This window comes from Saprolegnia diclina (assembly GCF_000281045.1).
Source record: "Saprolegnia diclina VS20 unplaced genomic scaffold supercont1.6, whole genome shotgun sequence".
Classification (NCBI taxonomy): domain Eukaryota; phylum Oomycota; class Saprolegniomycetes; order Saprolegniales; family Saprolegniaceae; genus Saprolegnia; species Saprolegnia diclina.
The window spans coordinates 198,693-216,024 of NW_008246073.1; the positions used below are offsets into that span (position 1 = coordinate 198,693).

General features: G+C 59.7%; 5 protein-coding genes across 5 annotated transcripts; 2 read left to right on the plus strand and 3 right to left on the minus strand.

Annotated features, from left to right (window-relative positions):
- Positions 1 to 1,223: 1,223 nt before the first annotated feature.
- On the minus strand, positions 1,224 to 3,901 carry SDRG_02570 (hypothetical protein; the record flags this gene model as incomplete). The annotated part of the gene is made up of 4 exons (XM_008608166.1): positions 2,885 to 3,901; positions 2,428 to 2,829; positions 2,181 to 2,338; positions 1,224 to 2,130 (listed from the first exon to the last, which is right to left on the minus strand). Exons 1-4 carry the CDS (start codon positions 3,881 to 3,883, stop codon positions 1,224 to 1,226), a joined length of 2,466 nt encoding a protein of 821 aa, XP_008606388.1. The 5' UTR covers positions 3,884 to 3,901.
- Positions 3,902 to 4,369: 468 nt separating this feature from the next.
- SDRG_02571 (hypothetical protein) lies at positions 4,370 to 5,919 on the minus strand. The gene has a single exon (XM_008608167.1). The coding sequence runs from the start codon at positions 5,763 to 5,765 to the stop codon at positions 4,425 to 4,427; it is 1,341 nt and encodes a 446-aa protein (XP_008606389.1). The 5' UTR covers positions 5,766 to 5,919; the 3' UTR covers positions 4,370 to 4,424.
- A 443-nt stretch (positions 5,920 to 6,362) lies between these two features.
- On the plus strand, positions 6,363 to 7,211 carry SDRG_02572 (hypothetical protein). The gene is made up of 5 exons (XM_008608168.1): positions 6,363 to 6,526; positions 6,586 to 6,661; positions 6,718 to 6,823; positions 6,874 to 7,002; positions 7,047 to 7,211. The coding sequence occupies exons 1-5, from the start codon at positions 6,455 to 6,457 to the stop codon at positions 7,093 to 7,095; spliced, it is 432 nt and encodes a 143-aa protein (XP_008606390.1). The 5' UTR covers positions 6,363 to 6,454; the 3' UTR covers positions 7,096 to 7,211.
- SDRG_02573 (hypothetical protein) lies at positions 7,150 to 7,637 on the minus strand (the record flags this gene model as incomplete). Its single annotated transcript, XM_008608169.1, has 2 exons — positions 7,150 to 7,418; positions 7,469 to 7,637. 2 exons carry the CDS (start codon positions 7,635 to 7,637, stop codon positions 7,150 to 7,152), a joined length of 438 nt encoding a protein of 145 aa, XP_008606391.1.
- Positions 7,638 to 8,879: 1,242 nt separating this feature from the next.
- On the plus strand, positions 8,880 to 17,221 carry SDRG_02574 (hypothetical protein). The gene is made up of 6 exons (XM_008608170.1): positions 8,880 to 9,660; positions 9,704 to 10,276; positions 10,323 to 10,756; positions 10,807 to 11,421; positions 11,474 to 15,998; positions 16,049 to 17,221. The coding sequence occupies exons 1-6, from the start codon at positions 9,262 to 9,264 to the stop codon at positions 17,186 to 17,188; spliced, it is 7,686 nt and encodes a 2,561-aa protein (XP_008606392.1). The 5' UTR covers positions 8,880 to 9,261; the 3' UTR covers positions 17,189 to 17,221.
- The last annotated feature ends 111 nt before the right edge of the window (positions 17,222 to 17,332 follow it).

Genomic DNA, 17,332 nt, shown 5'->3' on the forward strand with positions numbered 1-17,332 from the left:
GAAACCCTCTTTGCTCGTCCAGAACACAACGTTGAGTCAGGTTCTGAGTCAGGTTCGAACCGTCTTGCCAAGCACGGTTGCGTCGTGTCGCTCGTCATCAAAAGCGCAGCGCCTCATCCCACCAGACAATGGCGAGTTGAGCGATCCTGATGCGCACGTAGGTAGTCATTCTGTTGCCGAACGGCGAGTGGGTTCGACCACCTCATCGACCGCTCTCGATGATTCGTTGAGTTACGGAGCGACTAGACAGGCACAGTGCAACAAAAGTGCCGTCCTATGCAGTCTTACCAGCCCCTCGAGGAACACGACCGGCCAACGAGGACCAAGCAACCAAGACGGCGCGCCAGGAAAGCGACCGCAGGGCCATGCAACGGCGCGCGCCAACGAGGACGAGCTCGCCAATACTGCGCGCCTCGAGAAAGAGCAACTGGTTTGCGCGCAGCGCTCAAGGGCATAGATGCTGTACTCGAAGAGCTCGTGGGCCACGTCCACACGGGTGTCGACATCGACTCGGGTATGATGAAACTTCTTTTCAAGAGCTATTTTTTCGAAGTTTCCGACTTTGGCGCTCACGCACTTCCTATGCCAGGGCGACCCGAACGCAGGGAGAAGTGGGTCATCGAGCGGCACGTCATGGTGTTGCGCGTCAGTGGTACACATCGACATTCGCACGTCGTCGACGAAGACGAGACGCCCAGCAACGACAACCTCGGAGACGCCGTCGCGACGGATTATGGCCAAGCCACCATGCTATCCGCGCTGAACGTCATCCACTCGGCGGTTCTATATGTAGTTTCGTAACTAATGCATTTTGGAAACTTGAGCAGTCCATAATATATTCCTGCCAGCCCCTTCCACCGGAACTTTGTCGCGTTAAATAATGCAACAATGTTCAACATTTAATCGAGTGTACTATGTAGTACAGTACAAACCGGGTCATTTTCGATCCACGCCATGTTGCGACCAATGTACTCTAGATACGACTCATCCAACGACGCTCTTGGTGCTGAAATACCTCCAATGTCCGTGGCCGTGAGCTCAGAAAACGGCAAACCATGATCGTATTCTTTTTTGCGACTCGGACCCCAACCCTAGAACCCAAAGGGCAAACTGCAGCCGACCAGAGAGACGCTTATCTCTGGTGTCCACACGTAGATACATCTCTTTACCATTGCAAATACCAATCGCCGACGAAAGAACGGGAAAATGTGCTTCATGCTTCACTAGGCCCGGCACACGCGCTTGGCCAACGGCGCGTCGGTCTCCTCTTTGCCTTGCTCTTGGTCGTCTTTGTCACGCATTTGGCTCTTCACCGTCTCGATCGATGCCGTCACGCTGTCTCTAATCTGGACTTGCCGGGCGTGCGTACGCCACTCGGCTAATGGGCCGGGCATCGCAAGTTTTTCAATTTTGTACCCTTCGCCTTGGGTCCAAGGTCTGCGGACGGCAACATGCGCATGGTCCGCCTCGAGAATATGAGAGAGGGTCGAACAGAGGCCGTCTGAACCGCAACTTAGTGTGAGCGTGTCCGCTTGGGTGTACAAAGCGTGGACGTTTCCGCACTGGTGGCAATGCTGAGGGTCGAGGTCTTCAGGCGGTGGCAGCGCAAAGTCCGGCGTGACGACTGGGAGCGGTGGCAAGTGTGTCCACCGATCGATGGCCGCCGTCGCCAGTAGTCGATGAACGGGACTGCTAGTGTCGAGACGGGCCAGCACGGGCAAACGATGTCGGTGAAGCGCGTCGCGCGTCGTTGGCAGTGCCGCCAGCCACGCTGAGGTGACGGTGCGGCTCTTTTGTGGTGCCAACTGCTCTACAAGGTGGAGCACGTCCAGGAAAATCACGGCGCCGACTTTAATCCAATCTCTGTCTTCTTCGGTCGGACGAGGCAGCCACTCTGGCCACGCAGTGTCGCGAGCGAGCGTCTCGATGACGGCGTCGACATAGGCAAGAGCGAGTGGGCGCAACGGCGCAGAGTCTGCCAGTTGTGGGTAAATCGCCGCGATGACGCGAAACAGGGCCACGACCCCCACCGCGACGCACGCGTCAAAGAGTGCTGCATCGAGACGCTGCGTGAGGCTCGCCAAGAAGAGAACGGCGGCATCCGTGTAGGACGTGTACAAGTAATCGTAACTGGTCGGCGGCTCAGACATCCGGACGGCCTCAAGAATGCCGTCGACGACCGTGGAAAGAGGTACGCGTCGATAACGGTGACAAAGGGCAGCGGCAGTCGTTGACTCATGTAGTTGGCGCCTTGGAGTTGCGGCGCTGTCACTTGGACATAGTGCTCGAGTACGAGGACTTCCTCGATGAAGACGTGGCTTCGTCCCCACACATGCATCTTCGTCAATGATCGGGTGTCGCGACAAGAGCACGGTAGCAGCGCTTGAAAAGCTGAGGCTCAAATGGCTGCTGCAATGGAGGGCATACCGCCTTGGCCTTATTGAGGCCGGCCAGGCTCGTGAGCAACTGCAGCGTATCATTTGCCTCCGTCTGTATCCAGCGTTGGACGAGCCGGAGCAGCGCAGCGCAGAGCGGCTCCCAGCCATGCTTGGTCAAGAGATGGTGCACAAGAGGAGCGATGTCGACAAGAGGAACCTTGGGCTGGATCGTGATATGGTTCGAGAGAAAGACAGCTGTGAGCTCGACGTCGTTCAGCGCCATCAAGAAGTGCTCCATCAACACAAGGAACGATGGGGCGCGTCGATTGTAATGGCGCCGCGTGAGCGATGCGTTCTCGAGATCAAAGGCGTACATGGCTGCAAGCACGAGCTCTCGCGTGTCGGCTACGCCAAGGTAGTCGGGCTCAGTTTCGTTGGCGTCGTCCTCGGGCTGCGACAGGCGGTTCTCCAAAAACTCAAAGACACCACTGACGTCGACGAGGCACGCGGTGGCGCTTGGGCCAAAACACAATCGCGCGGGCCGTGCTTTCAGAATCACCCGACGGTGCAGTGTAGAGAAAGCCTTGGATCGTCTTGCCAACGCAGTTGCGGACCACGACCGCTGGAAGGTTGCACGCTGGGTGCGGTAGAAGCGTCTCAATGGTGCACTTGGATTCTCTGCCATCGATTTTCAAATCCGCGAGGCCAACGTCAAAGCATCCGGTGGCGACAAGCGCCTCCACAAAGGTCGCATCGATAATGCTGAACGAATCAAACGAGTCACACTCGATCGAAACTTCGAGTCCGATCCGCTGGAGCGTCTCAAAGGGCGACGTCCCGAGCACCTTGAGTGCTGCGATCGTAGGATCGAGCGTCGGTGGCACGAAATACTGGGAGCCCTCACGAAGGTACACGCGGTACACCAGTGCGACGCGGCGTCCAGATGTGATTGGCGCCGATGTGATCGTCGTCGAGAGGTAGGCTGCTGCGTACGCCGTGTCAATGAGCGGTATCGCATCATCAAACGCGAGCGAGTCGTCTCCATACGTAAACGTAACAACCCCGCCTTCGTGCCTGGACGGAAGCAGTATGATGAGGACGCCAAAGGTCGTCGCGCAAATGGCCTCGTCGGCCGTCGGACGCAGGCGAAAGCTCTCGGCGTCCCCGACGTCGTCAACGACCATGTGCGACAGCACCATGTCGGCTTCGCCTGACGACACCAAGCTCTGGATTGAGCCTTGGTAGACTGCCGTGAGCATCTCATCGTAGCGTTGAAAGTAGCGTTGATCAATGGCAATGTCGGAGGACGGAATGATCTTCGTGTCGGGGTACAAGGCCGCGATCTGCTTTGCTTGCGCAGCGCCAAGCGGCCACGAGAGCGGCTCGTCCATACCGGCAAGCGCAACGAGAAAGGGCGCTGGGTGTAGCAGCGCGCCGCTCGCAGCAAATGTGCTCGGCTGCGGCATGTCATTCAGCACGTCTTCGTCCGCGTAGGCTTGCATCATCCTCTTGAGCCCTTTTGCGCCAAAAATAATCACATATGACCGAAAATGGACCTCAAATTGCCTTTTTAGAGCTAGTTTCAGGCAAACAATATCCTAAACAAACGGAGACGAGGCATTTAGTCCTTGATGTCCATCATCCCCATGCTTGGCACTCTCTCAACTCCATGCATGCGCTCCGATGGACGTGCCAAGCGGTCCCGGCAGTGATGACCAAAGGTTCGCTGTGCTGTAGCCACCACGTAATGCAGTCGATCAACGCCGTCGACGTCGTCATTTGCGATATCGAATCTGCCAAGGGCACTGTCAACGGGGCTGTATATGCAGTCCAACTTCCCAGTATGGAGAATGGAGACTAGCCGGCACGGGCCACGTCATCTCGGCGTCCTCCGTGCTGTACATTAGGGTAGCGAGGACCAAGGGTCCATAATAATAATACTAGTCGAGCGCCTTCTTACATCCACGGGTGGTGTTTAAAAACACCGGTGAGTGGAAAGCTCACAAAATACAATACACAATACACACACAACACATGCAGATTTGCTCACACGACCGCCATGATGTCGCTTGCGTCAAAGGTAAACGGCGCAAAGAGCTGCGGCGACTTTGGCTTGGCCGGCGCGCTGGTCGTTGTCGGTGCGGCGGCCGGGAGCGGCGGCGGCGGACCTTGGGGCAACGGCGGCGACGGCCCGGGCGGCAACGGCGGCGGCAGCGGCGGCTGGAACCCGGCGTTGTGCGCGTACTTGGTCGTGACCTTGCCAAAGTCGTGCGGGTTGCCATTGTACGTAAACTTGACGCCCGTGAGCTGCTCGTTGACGCTAAACATCTCGTCGACGTTGAAGCTAAAGCTTGCGTCGCGCGCGCCAAACGTCTCGTCGTTGACGTCGTCGCTGGCCGTCGGGATTTGCTTCTCGGTGCCAAAGTGGCCGCGGTTGGCCTTTCGGGGCCGCGACTGCGGCGTCGAGTACGACCGGTTGTCGGCGGCGGCGACGACGTGGGCGGGATGCGGGCGCTGCAGAATTTGCACGGGCGGCGACGGGCGTGGCGGGGACGCCGGCGCGTCGACGTCATTGTCCTTGGCCGGGCGGTTGCGCGGCGCCGAGACCGACCGCCCTTTTGCCGGCGTATTGTTGCGGCCATTGGCCTTCTTGGCCTTCTTGTCGTTTTTTCGAGACGCGATCCAGCGGCGAAGGCGCGACATGAACGGGAGCACGCCCCACGTCTTCTTCGGAAGGTCGTCAAACTCAAACCACTGGATCAAGCTGATCTCCTTGCGCGTCTGGGGCGCAAAGGCAAAGTCTTCGGGCACGGACGTGATGATGTACATGCGCATGCGCTGCTGGTTCATCGTAAACTCAATGTAATCCTTGGGTGTGACCGCGATCGCGGGCGGCGCGTACCCGCACTCTTCAAAGACTTCGCGCTTGGCGCACTCGACGTCCGACTCGCCTTGGTTGACCTTGCCGCGCGGCAAGCTCCACGACGTGCCCTTCCAGTTGCGGACAAGGATCAGCTTGGTCTTGGTTGGGTTGAGGAGGATACCGCCGACGACCGGGATCTGGCTCTGGTACGCCTTAAAGTCCTGAAACATGCTTTCGCATTGGGCCTTGAGCGGCTGGAGGAGGATGCAGTGGTTGAACATCTTGCGCGCAAAGTCGTTGAGCTTGAGATGCGTTAAATGCGCGTGGTGGTCGGCGTAAAAGTCTTCGTAAAACCAGTAGCACTGCTCGATCTGGAAGAAGAGCCGCTCGCTCGACGAGAGCTCCGACTCGGGGAGGTTCATGAGGAAGCGGCTTTGGAGCTCGTCCATGACTTCGTCCATCGTCGGCTTCTTCCCAGCCGGCGCGAGCGTCGGCGGATGTGACACGGCTTGTACTTGCATCATGCTGTGGATGCGGGCAGAGATGATGGCACACGAGGGCTTGTTCAAGTCCTGGCGGAATGCAGATTCGGCTAGCGCGGGTGGCTATGAGGACGGCTGCGGCGGTCGGGCAGCGGAGGTCCTAGAGTCCGAGGGGCCGGCACGGAGGTGCTGCAGCTCTTATTGTTCTTTGGTCAAACGCTGGCGACACAGCCGAGTTGTATGGGCCATCTCCCTGGTTTGAACAACATGATGAAAAAGCGTATCTTCCGTATTTATGTTCCACTTGGTAATTGTATACACATTGGAGAGAAGCGCACCGGCGCTGTCCACATACCTTGAAATACGAACCTTGCGCCGTTTCTCAAGTGAAAAACCGACAGTGCTTCCGGATACGATCCGTAAAAATGCTGGACCGCACCCAATGTGGAGGGGGATGCGTTTTAAACCGAGCGCTGAGGATAAGCAGGACGCTTCGCAACGACTGTATCCAACAACAATTGTACTAAGTAGTAGCTCGGGGTACTAGGCAAAGCAAGGCTCCTCTGGGGGCGCGCTGCATCGTTGCGTCCACAGCGCACCGTTGGACGCTCCAGCACACGGCGTGAATAATACAGTGGACCACAGTGTTTTAAACAGACTCTGTGGACCACGCCATCTGTTTAAAACGAATACCTTTTTAAATTGCTCCCTTCGCCCGTCAGCCGCCCGCCATGTTCGAGGTCGTCTCCGCGGTCCTCGCCTTCTTCATGATCCTGGGGCTCACCTTCATCAATGGCTTCTGGGTACGGCGCGATGGCGCTCTCTTTGCAAGGCGAAGTTGGCTCTATACACATGGATCTAGCTTGTCACGCTCGATGAGCTCGAACTCGACCATCTCAACCCGGCCGACGTCTGCAAGCGCCTCAACAAGGTCGTTGGTACGATAGCAGTCATTGAGGTTCCTTGGCCTAGCATACGAATGCTCTGTGTCTAGTGCCCGAGATGGCGGTGCACGGTCTCCTTCTCTTTGCCTGCATTCTCGGCTGGTCGCCTTGGGTGCTCTTGCTCAACCTTCCGATCGCAGTCTACCACGGCAAGAAGTACGCCACCCCATTATGGAAGCGGTATGCTCATGCACTGCTACCTCTAGGTTTTCGACGAACCAGCACTACTTGGACCCGACCGAGATCCTCCGCTTCAAGAACCTCAAGGCGTCGCGCAACGAGGCGATCGCCAAGACGATCTTCTTTGGGCTTCAGATCATCTACGGCATGTACTGGTACGTCAACGTGCGTGCATATCGCGTGCGCTCATGTGCTCTAGGATGGTCTCGGCCATCATCACGTCGTCCGTGCGAAAGACCATCACGTAATGCGTGGCTATGGCCTCAAAACTTGTAACATCGTGTTTACGCTTGGTTCCCGTCTTAATGGGCGCGGTGCTTGAGCAAGAGCTTGAGCGCGAGACCTGCAATCATGACGGCGCCGGCGGCCAAGCCGAGACCGATGCATCCGTCGCGGTTGACGTGGTCTTTTGCTGACTGGTGCAGGCTCAGCGCCTTTTCATGTGTCGGGTTGATCCGCAGCAGGACTTCGCATTGCTTTCGGCATTTGCTAAACTCGCCAAGGTCATAGTACGCCAGCGCCAGGCAGTAGAGGCAGTCGGTTTTGTTCATATAGTCTTCGTCCAGGAGATCTAGATCATCATGCACATAAGACCAAGCGGGCTTCGTCAACGCGATGGACCGTGGAGGAGGCCAATGCCCCGCTGCTTGTTCTCGGGCTTGGCGTCGCGCGCGAGGGCCTTGGCGTACGTAAACTTGACAAAGGCGCTTGGGTAGTCCTTCGCCTGCTCGGCGAGGTACCGCTCGCGGGCCGTGTCCAGGTCCAGCTCCACCGCGGTCGTGTCCTTCATCGGCCGTCGTCGTCGATTGCCCAAGGAGGATCAGGCCGAATGTTGGTATCCGGCGCTTCGAACCTTTTCTGCCACCTTCGCTTGGGATTGGATAAAACGCACTATAACGTCGCGTTAAAGGCGGGTCCACATCCCACACGCGGCAGTTTCCAACAGGAGAAAATGCCACGAAGCGTTTAACGCATAGGTTAAATCCAGCACATCCGCTCGAAACCTCTCTAGCGCGCTCTCTGGCTTGTGCCACACAACGCCTCGTCTAAAGCCCAAACGCTGGTCCCAACGACTCGGACAAATTTGTACGACGAGTCGCATTGCAAAGCGGACAGAGGCGCTCTTCACGCTAACAATATTCGCAAGCTGGCTCGACAACGACGAGTCGATAGAGCTTATGCACTCCGTCCTTGCGCCATAGCAGCTTACGCTGCACTCTTACTAGTACGCTGTCGACTCGTACTCCGTGGCAGTGCCATCGAGTAAGCTTACGAGTCGAGTGTCTTGCCTGGCCCGCACAACGATCGATCCATGGCCCTTCGCAGTAAACAAGCTCTTTGAACGTGGCGTCGTGTCCGCGCAGATAACCATTGGAGTGACAACGGGAGGATCTTGGTGTACCAAATTACGTCGGCTACCGTTGCAGAGCTTGTCATCACGGAGCTACATGCCGCCACCGTCAGCAATGCAAATCTCTACGGGTCGTCCTTGGCGGAACCGGTCGGGCGTCCACGCGAGAGGGTCGAAGCTACCACTGGATGCATGCATTTACCACTTGATGACAATACAGTAGGTTTTGTTGTTATCCTGTTCGCTGTCATGGGTCAATGTCGCTGTGAACGTCGAGAAGGAGCTTGAGCACGGTGAAGGATCCAGTTCACGCTCGCATTGACATACTCGCATCAGCCAACGCGTAATCTTGTCGCCAAAAAGGCAACGAAAGTTGGCGCCACGGAGACTTGATCTCGCCCTGCGATGAAGATAACTTGTGCCGCACGACGTCAACCACACGCCAAGTGTCTACGCATACTATAACCGTGGCTCGCAGTAAGCGTAGGAGCTCGTATGCTTGATGAGGCCACTTGTCATCGACCCAGCTATCGACATCCTCTGGCGTCCATAGCGATCGTGTCGCACGGGGCGCGCGATTCAGCGTCGGTCCGCACAGCAACGCAGTTGACTCGCACTGGTTTACCAAGCCTGTCTCAAGCAGTTTGTCACTGTTCCAAAAGATCTGGTCGGTCTTGCGCTGGTGCATAATAGGACCATTTTCAAGAAGAGAAAGAGGTTTTCCGCGCGATGGGACGAGCAGTCACGAACAACAGAAGAACAGAAGCACAGAAGGACAGAAGTCCAGCCAGCAAAACAAGCCAAGGCACAGAGCGGCCCCGCTCTGATCATTCCGCATTTTGCAGCCCGTAGCAAATTAGCTAACCCACCTCGCCCACCACTGGGCAGGCGGGGCACCAATACATTCGTTACCCCCCAATCTGCTCGGCCGTCTGCGAGGAACTGTGAATACCGGGGTATACCATGCCGGTACCTCTCGCTTGACCAAGAGACGCGTCTTCCTGCTTCGCAACAAGGCTGCCTCTGCAGCTACGCACGCTCGCCATTGAGACGGTATCGATACATGGCTGCTAATTCGGGCTATAAACGAGAAAGCTTGCACCACCTGGCTGTCGATGAATCCGGATACGCGTGTCGCATCCGGCATCAGCATTGCACCGTTTCTGTTTCTTGCGAATCATATTTCGTCGGCAGCCAAACCAGCAAGACGATGGGCGACTCGCCACGGGGCATGCACCTCCGGACGGGGTCCGCCTCCATGATCGGCGCCGAGACAAGCTCCGCGGAAGACTACCTCGCGCGCTTCCTCACGACCAAGCTCTCGTGGAAGGGCAAGTACGAGCGCATCTTCGCACTGACCTCGACGCGCTTTTGCACGCTCGACCCCAAGGACTTTGACCTGACCAACACGTGGTCGTACGCCGCCTTTGTGGGCCTCGACCTCGACCCGACCGACGACCAGGTGCGACGCATCTACCATGCTCCATCTCTAAGAGGCACGCTAGGTCTTTACCATAGCGTTCAATGGCCCCAAGAAGGAAGAGCAGCTCAAGCTCCGGTACAAGTACCGGTCGTACCTCGTGAGCGAGTTCCTTCGCTTGCACGCGGCCTTTTGCACGGGGTCGCCCGTGCCTGGCGCGGCGCCGGCGCCAGCGGTGGCCTCGATCGCGTGCACCAAGCTCACGCGCCACGACACGGAAATCAACTGCGTTTTGGACGTGGCCGTCGACGCGATCCTCTTCAAGCAGCCGCTCGCGTCGAGCAGTAGTAGTACGAACGCGATGCCGGTGCCCCTCGGTCGCTACGCCTACACGGATCTCGACCATGTGACGTCCCTCGCCAACTCGACGACCGGCTTTGTCCTTGGGTATGGCGGCAAGGACAAGATTTTCTTCTCGTCCGACCGCCGGGTGGTACTTGGCCTCATTGAGAAAGCCGCCGGCCGCGTTGGCGTCCGGCTTACCTCGCGCGGGGCGCTCACGGTCGAGAGCGTCAAGGAGCACCGGCGTCGGTTTGGCGACGACGGCGGCGAACTCATGGGCGAGTTCTCCGTTCAAAAGTACTCTCCACGCTACGAGGTCGCCCGCTTTGTTTCGTGTTGAAGGATCTCAATCGACCATGTAGGCGCCTGTTCGCCGCATCCTGCGCGTGCATACCAAGGTGGTCCTCGAGATCGATGGCACTGACGTCGTCTCGCGCACACCGCTCAAGCAGCTCTTTGGCCTTGTCCGCACAGGGGCTTCCAAGTCGCGCTTTGAAGTTGAGCTCGTCAATGGCCAGCGTCGCATGTACGCGTCACGGGACCGCGATGCGCTCCTTGCGTCCCTTGTCGACGCGTACGGCGTCCTCGCCGAGGCCAACGACGTGCTCTCGATTGCGCCGACGCCGAGCCACAGCGGCCTCCGCCTCCTCCCGCGTTTCGCGACCGAAGACCCGACCGAGACGCGCACCTTCTTTGGCGACGCATCGATCGGGTCGATGTTTCTCAAGCGACTCGCGGCGGTGGGCAAGTACACAGCGGGCACGGGCCACCGTGCCGGGGTGGCGGCCGGTCGCGGGTACAGATGGACGCCACTTCGATCCTCAGTGTTCTCATAGAACGACGTAGACTGGTCTCGATCGCGTGCGAGCTCAACGCCAACGTCCCCTTGACCGGCATCCAGTACTATACGAAGCGGTCGATCATTGCCGATGCGCTCAAGCCGCTCTCGTTCCAGCTGCGGACGGTCGCGACGTGCTCGCCGCCAGCGCCCAAGATGGCCGTCGCGCTGCTCCAGTGCTTTTGCCGCATCGCAACTTCGTACTACGGCTTCCTCGACATGCTCGGGCTGCCCCACTTTATCGAAAACATGGTGCACTTTCTCCAAGCCGAGGACGCACTCACTGTGTACTGGGCGTCGCTCCTTCTCCAGCGGCTCTCGATGCACAAGGGCGCGGGTGCGTCCGCCGTCGGCGACGACGGCATGGAGCCCATGGCGCGCGGGTCCAGCGCCGATGCCGAGATCTCCAACAAGCGGCTCATCTTTGCTGACGCCAAGCTGCTGCAATCGCTCTTGGCGCCGCTTCAACTGCGACCCAACGGTCAGTTGGCGTCGCCGCTCATGCACCTCGGCGTCCTCGGCACGCTCGAGCCGGCGCTCTGCTCACGGCGTGCGACTACCGACCCCAAGGACGTTCAAGTGCTTGTGACGGCGCTCGTACCCTTCTACGACACGCTCATCCGGTACCTTTGCTCGGTATTGAACGCGTCCGTCATACTGATGCGTTGGGTGTAGCCTCCTCTTTCGGTCGTACTGTGCCGCCACCGTCGAGGCGTGTACGCTGCTCGTGCAAACCGTCTTGGAGCTGTGTCCGATCGACGTGGCGAGCTCGATCAAAGACGCGGCGCTGCGCGAAGGGCTCGTGCTGCAGCACCTCTACCAAGCGATCTTTGATGCCGCGTTTGACCAACGCGTCGTGAGTCGGTACCTCATTTCGATGTGGATGAGCCACCACCCGCCGGCGAAGAAGCTCTTGTCGCGGCTGCTGCCCCCGGGTTTGGTCTCATGCCTCGAGATGCGCCTCTTGTCCCAAGCCGAGAGCTACCAGCTCGACGAGCTCGAGAAGGCGTCGTTTGAGCACCACAAGGTGTCGTTCTTCAACGCCGACCTCTCGCCGACGCAGAGTGCGTCTCTTGCGAGCCGCCCGGACGACGCGGACGACGACGAAGACAGCTTTGTCGCAAGCATGCGCCGGCCCAACGCGGCGTCCGACCACGCGCTGTTTGAGGAGGATGTGGCCGACACCATTGTGCTGCCGTCGTCGATGACGGCCAGTACGCGAAGCGAGCTCTTCCCGACCCGCAGTGAAGGTGCGCGGTCCAACGTGCCCGACGTCGCCTTGCCTCGGCTCGTGGGCAAGCTGCACTCGGAGCCCCGGCAGTCGCCAAATGTCTACCAAGACCCGGCGCCGCGTCGCGCGCATCGGCCAACGTCCGGCGTCGGCATGCATCTCTCGCTGCTCAAACGCGCGTTTGTGACGCGTCGGCCGTCGACTGTGCCCTCGGACGCCGCCGTGATCAAGCCGCCGGAGAACTTTCGCATCCTCTTCCACATGCTGCAGCAAGACCACGACACGGTCGACTTGCTCTGGACGGGTACGACACGCGACGAGCTCCGCGCAGCCCTTGTGCGCGAGATCCAAGTGTTTCGAGATCACCAGGCCCACGAAGCGCGCGCAGTGTGGAACTATGAGGAGTTCCGCGTGACGTACCACAGCCTCGCCTCGGCACTGGTGGTTGATGGGCTGCACTTGCGCCGGCTGGTCGCAGTCCAAGCCTCCGACGACGACAACGACAACGACGACGACGAAGAGGACACGTGGCAGCCGCCTTTGCACATGGAAGACATGTTGCTCAAGCAACCGAAGCGGTTTGTCTCGGCGCTCTACAAGCGCTTCTTGCGCGAGTACCCGTACGCCGAGTTCCGCGGGCAGTTGGTGACGACGACGACGATCCTCCATGTCCTTGCCCGCGTCGCGTGGCTCTACGAAGGCCAGTACACCTTGTGTGCCGACGACGTTCACCATGTCGTGACGCTGCTCACCGAGACGCGGCGCAAGGACATTCTTCTCGCTGGTCTGCGCGCCCTCCGAGCGATCACCAAGTGCCCGGCCCATGCCGCCAAGTTGCTCTCAAGCGAAAGTGCGATTCCATGGCTCGTGCAGCTGGCGCAGATGGCGCACGTTGCCCAACGGATCGAGCATGATGACGCGCATGCGTCGTGGTGCGTCCATCTCGGTGACGCGCCGTGCACCGGGCCACTCACGGTCGCTGGTCTTGCGGCGGCCATCGCCGACATCGACGTCAAGGCGTGTGTCTTCCATGTACACGATGGTACGAGTGATGATTGCGTCGGGCGGTGCCAGCCACTGGATGTCATTCCGCAGCTGCGCTGGGAGCTCGGCTTGGATGCGACGATCGCGACGTCGGCGGTCGCCGTTGCCCACGATGCTATTCACATTGTGTGCGACCTCTTGCATGCCAACCCGCTTCTCATTGGGACCACCAAGGTGTTTCCGACGCCGGCGGCGATGCGGCAGACGCACGAACACCTCGCAAAGCTCGTGCCACTCCTTGCGCAGTACGAGTGCCCGGGGCTCGCCGAACACGTTGGCCACATCCTCGTCACGCTCTTTGACGGCCAGCTGCCGATCGACGACGTGTACCTCAGTGGTGTCTTTTACTTGCTCTTTTGCTACAACGGGTCGGCGTTTGCGGACTTTGGCCGGTTCCTCCAGCTCGCGTACGCCAAGCAAGTGCGTCCGGACGGCACGCCCCGCGCGATTCTGCCCGAGCTCCTGCCTGCTGCGATGCTCTTGCATCTCGAGCGCCTCTCCAAGCACCAAGTGGCCGACCTCTACTGCACCAACGACATTGCAACACCCAAGGTCATTTGGAATTCGCGCATGCGGGCGACGCTCCGGGACGCGTGCGTGGCGCACGTGGCCGACTTCAAGCGCGCGTTGACGCAGCAGATCGCAAGTACGTACACGTATGCACCAATGGCGCCGGTGCGCTACGCCGATCTCGACGACGAGGTCTATGTCTTTGGCTTTTACTTGGACCAGTTTGTGCGTGCGATCGACTCGGGCGACGTCGTACCGCTCGACGACGCCAGCGCCTTTCTGCGGCAGCTCACGGTGGCGTGGCGCGCCGAAGTGGACCGCCCCGGTGCGTCCATGACGCGCGAAGAGGCCGCCGACGTCCTCGGGCTGGCGTCGCCGACGGCTGATTGGAGTGCAATTCGTGCAGCGTACAAGATCAAGGCGACGGCGACGTGCCCCGAGTACGCCTTGGACGACCGCGGGCAGTTTGACGACGTGCAGGAAGCGTTCGAGGTGCTCACGGCGCCCCGCCCGAGTCTCTTGACGCCCGGGTACGATGCCGTGCGCTTGCGCCTCATTTTGCAGACCCAGGTCCGCCTTTGCCGATTCTATTCGACGCAGCTCTACACCGGATCGGCGTTTGATCTCTTTGGCCTCCTCTTGGCCTTTTTACAAGAGCATTGTACATCGTCGGCGCGCGTGCCGAGCCTGACGACGCCGCGCGAGCACGATGAGCTCGTGCGCTTGGCCGCCGAACTCCTCCTCGAGTCGTGTGTCGTGCTGCCGGCGGCCAACGGCGCGGCGCTGCTGGCCGAAGCCAAGCGCGACGTCCTCGAGGACGTGCTCACGCACTGCGTCGACCATTTGTGTGTTGCGAGCAGCGACGTCGATGCGTCGCTGTACGCCGAAGTCGCCAGCCACGTTGTGCAAACGATGGCCATGCTCGTGACGACGCCGGCGGGGCGCGACTGGGTACTAGCGAGCGACAGCCTGTTGCGCGACCTCTGGCGTCTTCTCTGGCTCTTCCAGCTGCGCCTCGACGACAGCAGTGCGGGCTACCTCTACCGCAGTGTACGCTACGCGCTGGAAGCGATCATGGCCATGACCGAATCCCGTCCACTCCAGGACAAGCTCGTGACATCCACAGGCATTCTCTGGCATTTGCTGCAGCTGCTCTTTGCGTACGACCCGTCGCTCGACGTGTCGACGTCGCAGATTGTCGTCCAGAACACCATCTTGTTTGACCGCCACGCGCCGCCGTCCTCGATTGTCGAGGTCGTGCCCGAAGCCAAGAACGTGCTCAGTGACCTGGCCCTCGGCGTGCTCGCACGGCTCTGCGGTATCTTCCAGGACGCGCCGGCGCACATGGCGGCGCTCGAGCTCTGCTCGGCGCTCTTGACGCCCAACGGCATTGCGTTTCTTCGCCGACAAAAGAACCGGCACGCGTTCTTCTGCATGTTCCACGGAGACACGACGTCGCCGCATCTTCTTTGGACGTCGGCGCTTCGAACCGAACTTGGCGCGTACTTGGCGCCAATTGTCGGCGACATCGAGTCGGTCCCGAGCCGCGACGACGGTGTCCGCTTCCGCTTTGCCGCGTTGGCGACGCACTGCGTGATTGCCAACGTCTACGTTGGTCCGCTGCTGGACGTCCTCTCGAGTGCGTTAGAGACGCCGTCGGTCGACTTGGTGCGGTCGCTTGCGTTGCCCGAGGCCTTTTACATTGCTCTCTTCAACTTTGTCGAGAGCGGCAAGCGAGATATGCCCGCGTACGTCGGGTACGGCCTCGACGACGCCGCCATCTTAGGCTACCGCGAGGTCGCGCTGCGCATTCTCGGTTTACTCGCTCCGCTCACGCCGGCCTTGGTCGAAGTCGGCGTTCTCCGCTCCAACAGCGGGCTCTCAACTGTCATGAGCTTTGTCCTGCCGCCGACGCACGCGCTGTTTGCGTCGTCGGCGCTCGATGTCGGGTTTGCCCACGTTGTCGTCCCCGTCGAGCTCTTTGACCGCTTCCGAGAGAGCACGTTGCGCCTCTTGCACGTGCTTGGCTCCAGCGAGGCGATCGGAAATGCGCTCTTCCAAGCTGACCTCGTCGTCTTGCTCTTGCATGCGATTCTCGTCGAAGACGACGTGAGTGCTGAGATGCTGCGGGTCCTCTGGCGCCTCGTGACGTCGGCGCCGTCAATCGCTCGGTTCGTGGTCGAGTCGATCTGGATGTACCACCTCTTGCTGTGGCTGTTTCCCGATGCGTCGAGCGTGACGGACCATGACTATGGCAAGGTCATGCAAGTCCCCGCGGCCGAGGTCGTGACGGCACTCGCGTCACCCAACAGCGTCGTGAGCGAAGAAGCTATGAACGTGTGCATTCGCTTTGTGCCTGTGACGCTCGTGTACGAAATCATGTCGGCGCCCGCCAACGTCGAGCGCATCGTGCAGGTAGCCGCAATGGATCAATGTTTCAAAGTGTCAAGTAGACTTTGGCGTAGGGCAAGTACGAGTCGCCCGACTTGGTGTGGAACGACACAATGCGCGCGCACCTCCGCCGCGGACTGCATCGGCTGGCGCTGCTCGTGCACCAAACCAAGGGTGGCGACGTCCACGATGAGCTTCTCGCGCTCGACATTGACTACGCCGAGGTGTACTCGTACCCGGTCGTCGGCGACGTGTACCTTCTCTTGTACCTTGAGAACCCGATCTACCCCCTGCGCGACCCCAAGTTCTTTCTCGAGTGCCTCGCCGAAGACTACGAGAAGATCGTCGGGCACTTGCTCGACGCGCCGTCGGACGCGGCCCGGTCAAGCTTCAACCCGGACCTCGTCATGCTGCGGCGGCAGCAGGCGCAAGTTCTCCCGCTTCTCACGAGCTGCATCATCTGCGTCGTCCGCGTCTTCCCCGTGCTCATCGAGACGCTGCTCTCGCTCAAGATGCACGAGAAGGCGTGCGGCCTCTTTGTGAGTTATCAAAGCCACCACAAGGAGTCGCGCGACGACGAGATCCTCGTCTGCGAACAGAGTTTGCTGCGGCTCTTCCGGGTCCTCTTCACCTCGCCCAAAGTGGTGGCCACGCTCGCGTACTCGCCGTTCAACATTCTGAGCCGGCTCTTTGCCCACGTGTACCTGCGGCGGCAAGGCGAGTACCACGCCGAGGCAGGGTTCCTCCTCGAGTGCGTTCGCCGCTTTGTGCGCAACTTTCCGGACAACGGCGACCGCAACTCGGACCGCAATGTCGTGTCGATTGTGTGCAGCTTCAACCTCCTCGAGTCGCTCCTCGAGCTCATTGAGCACCCGATGACGCTCCAGCGCGTGCTCAACCCGATTCTGACGCGCGCCACGATCGTCGCGATCCTCGTCGACCTCGAGAACCACAAGACGCAGGGCACTGTAGCCCATGGCATCCTCAAGAAGAGCAAGAAATGGGACAAGATCTACCGGCACGAGCCGACCGACGCCGTGTGGAACCAGCCCGAAGACAAGTTTTTGACAGGGCCGGCCGCGTCGGCCGATGGCATGATCCGGCAGTACCTTGCGCAAAAAACGCCAAGTGTCTCGACCAACACGGGGCCTGTGCCGCCGGCGCCCTCGTCGGGGAAGCGCAAGCTCAACGTCAAGGGGTTCTTCGGCCACTAAGCTCACGAACCGAATATATGTGCATTGATCGCATGCCTGGTGTTCCTCAAGGCATCGTACTCGGTCCGTTGACAAGGTCGCCAGCGAAACGGTCTAGCGCACTCAAGGGCTAGGGTCTCCACCTATCCTCGAACATTGCTCTTC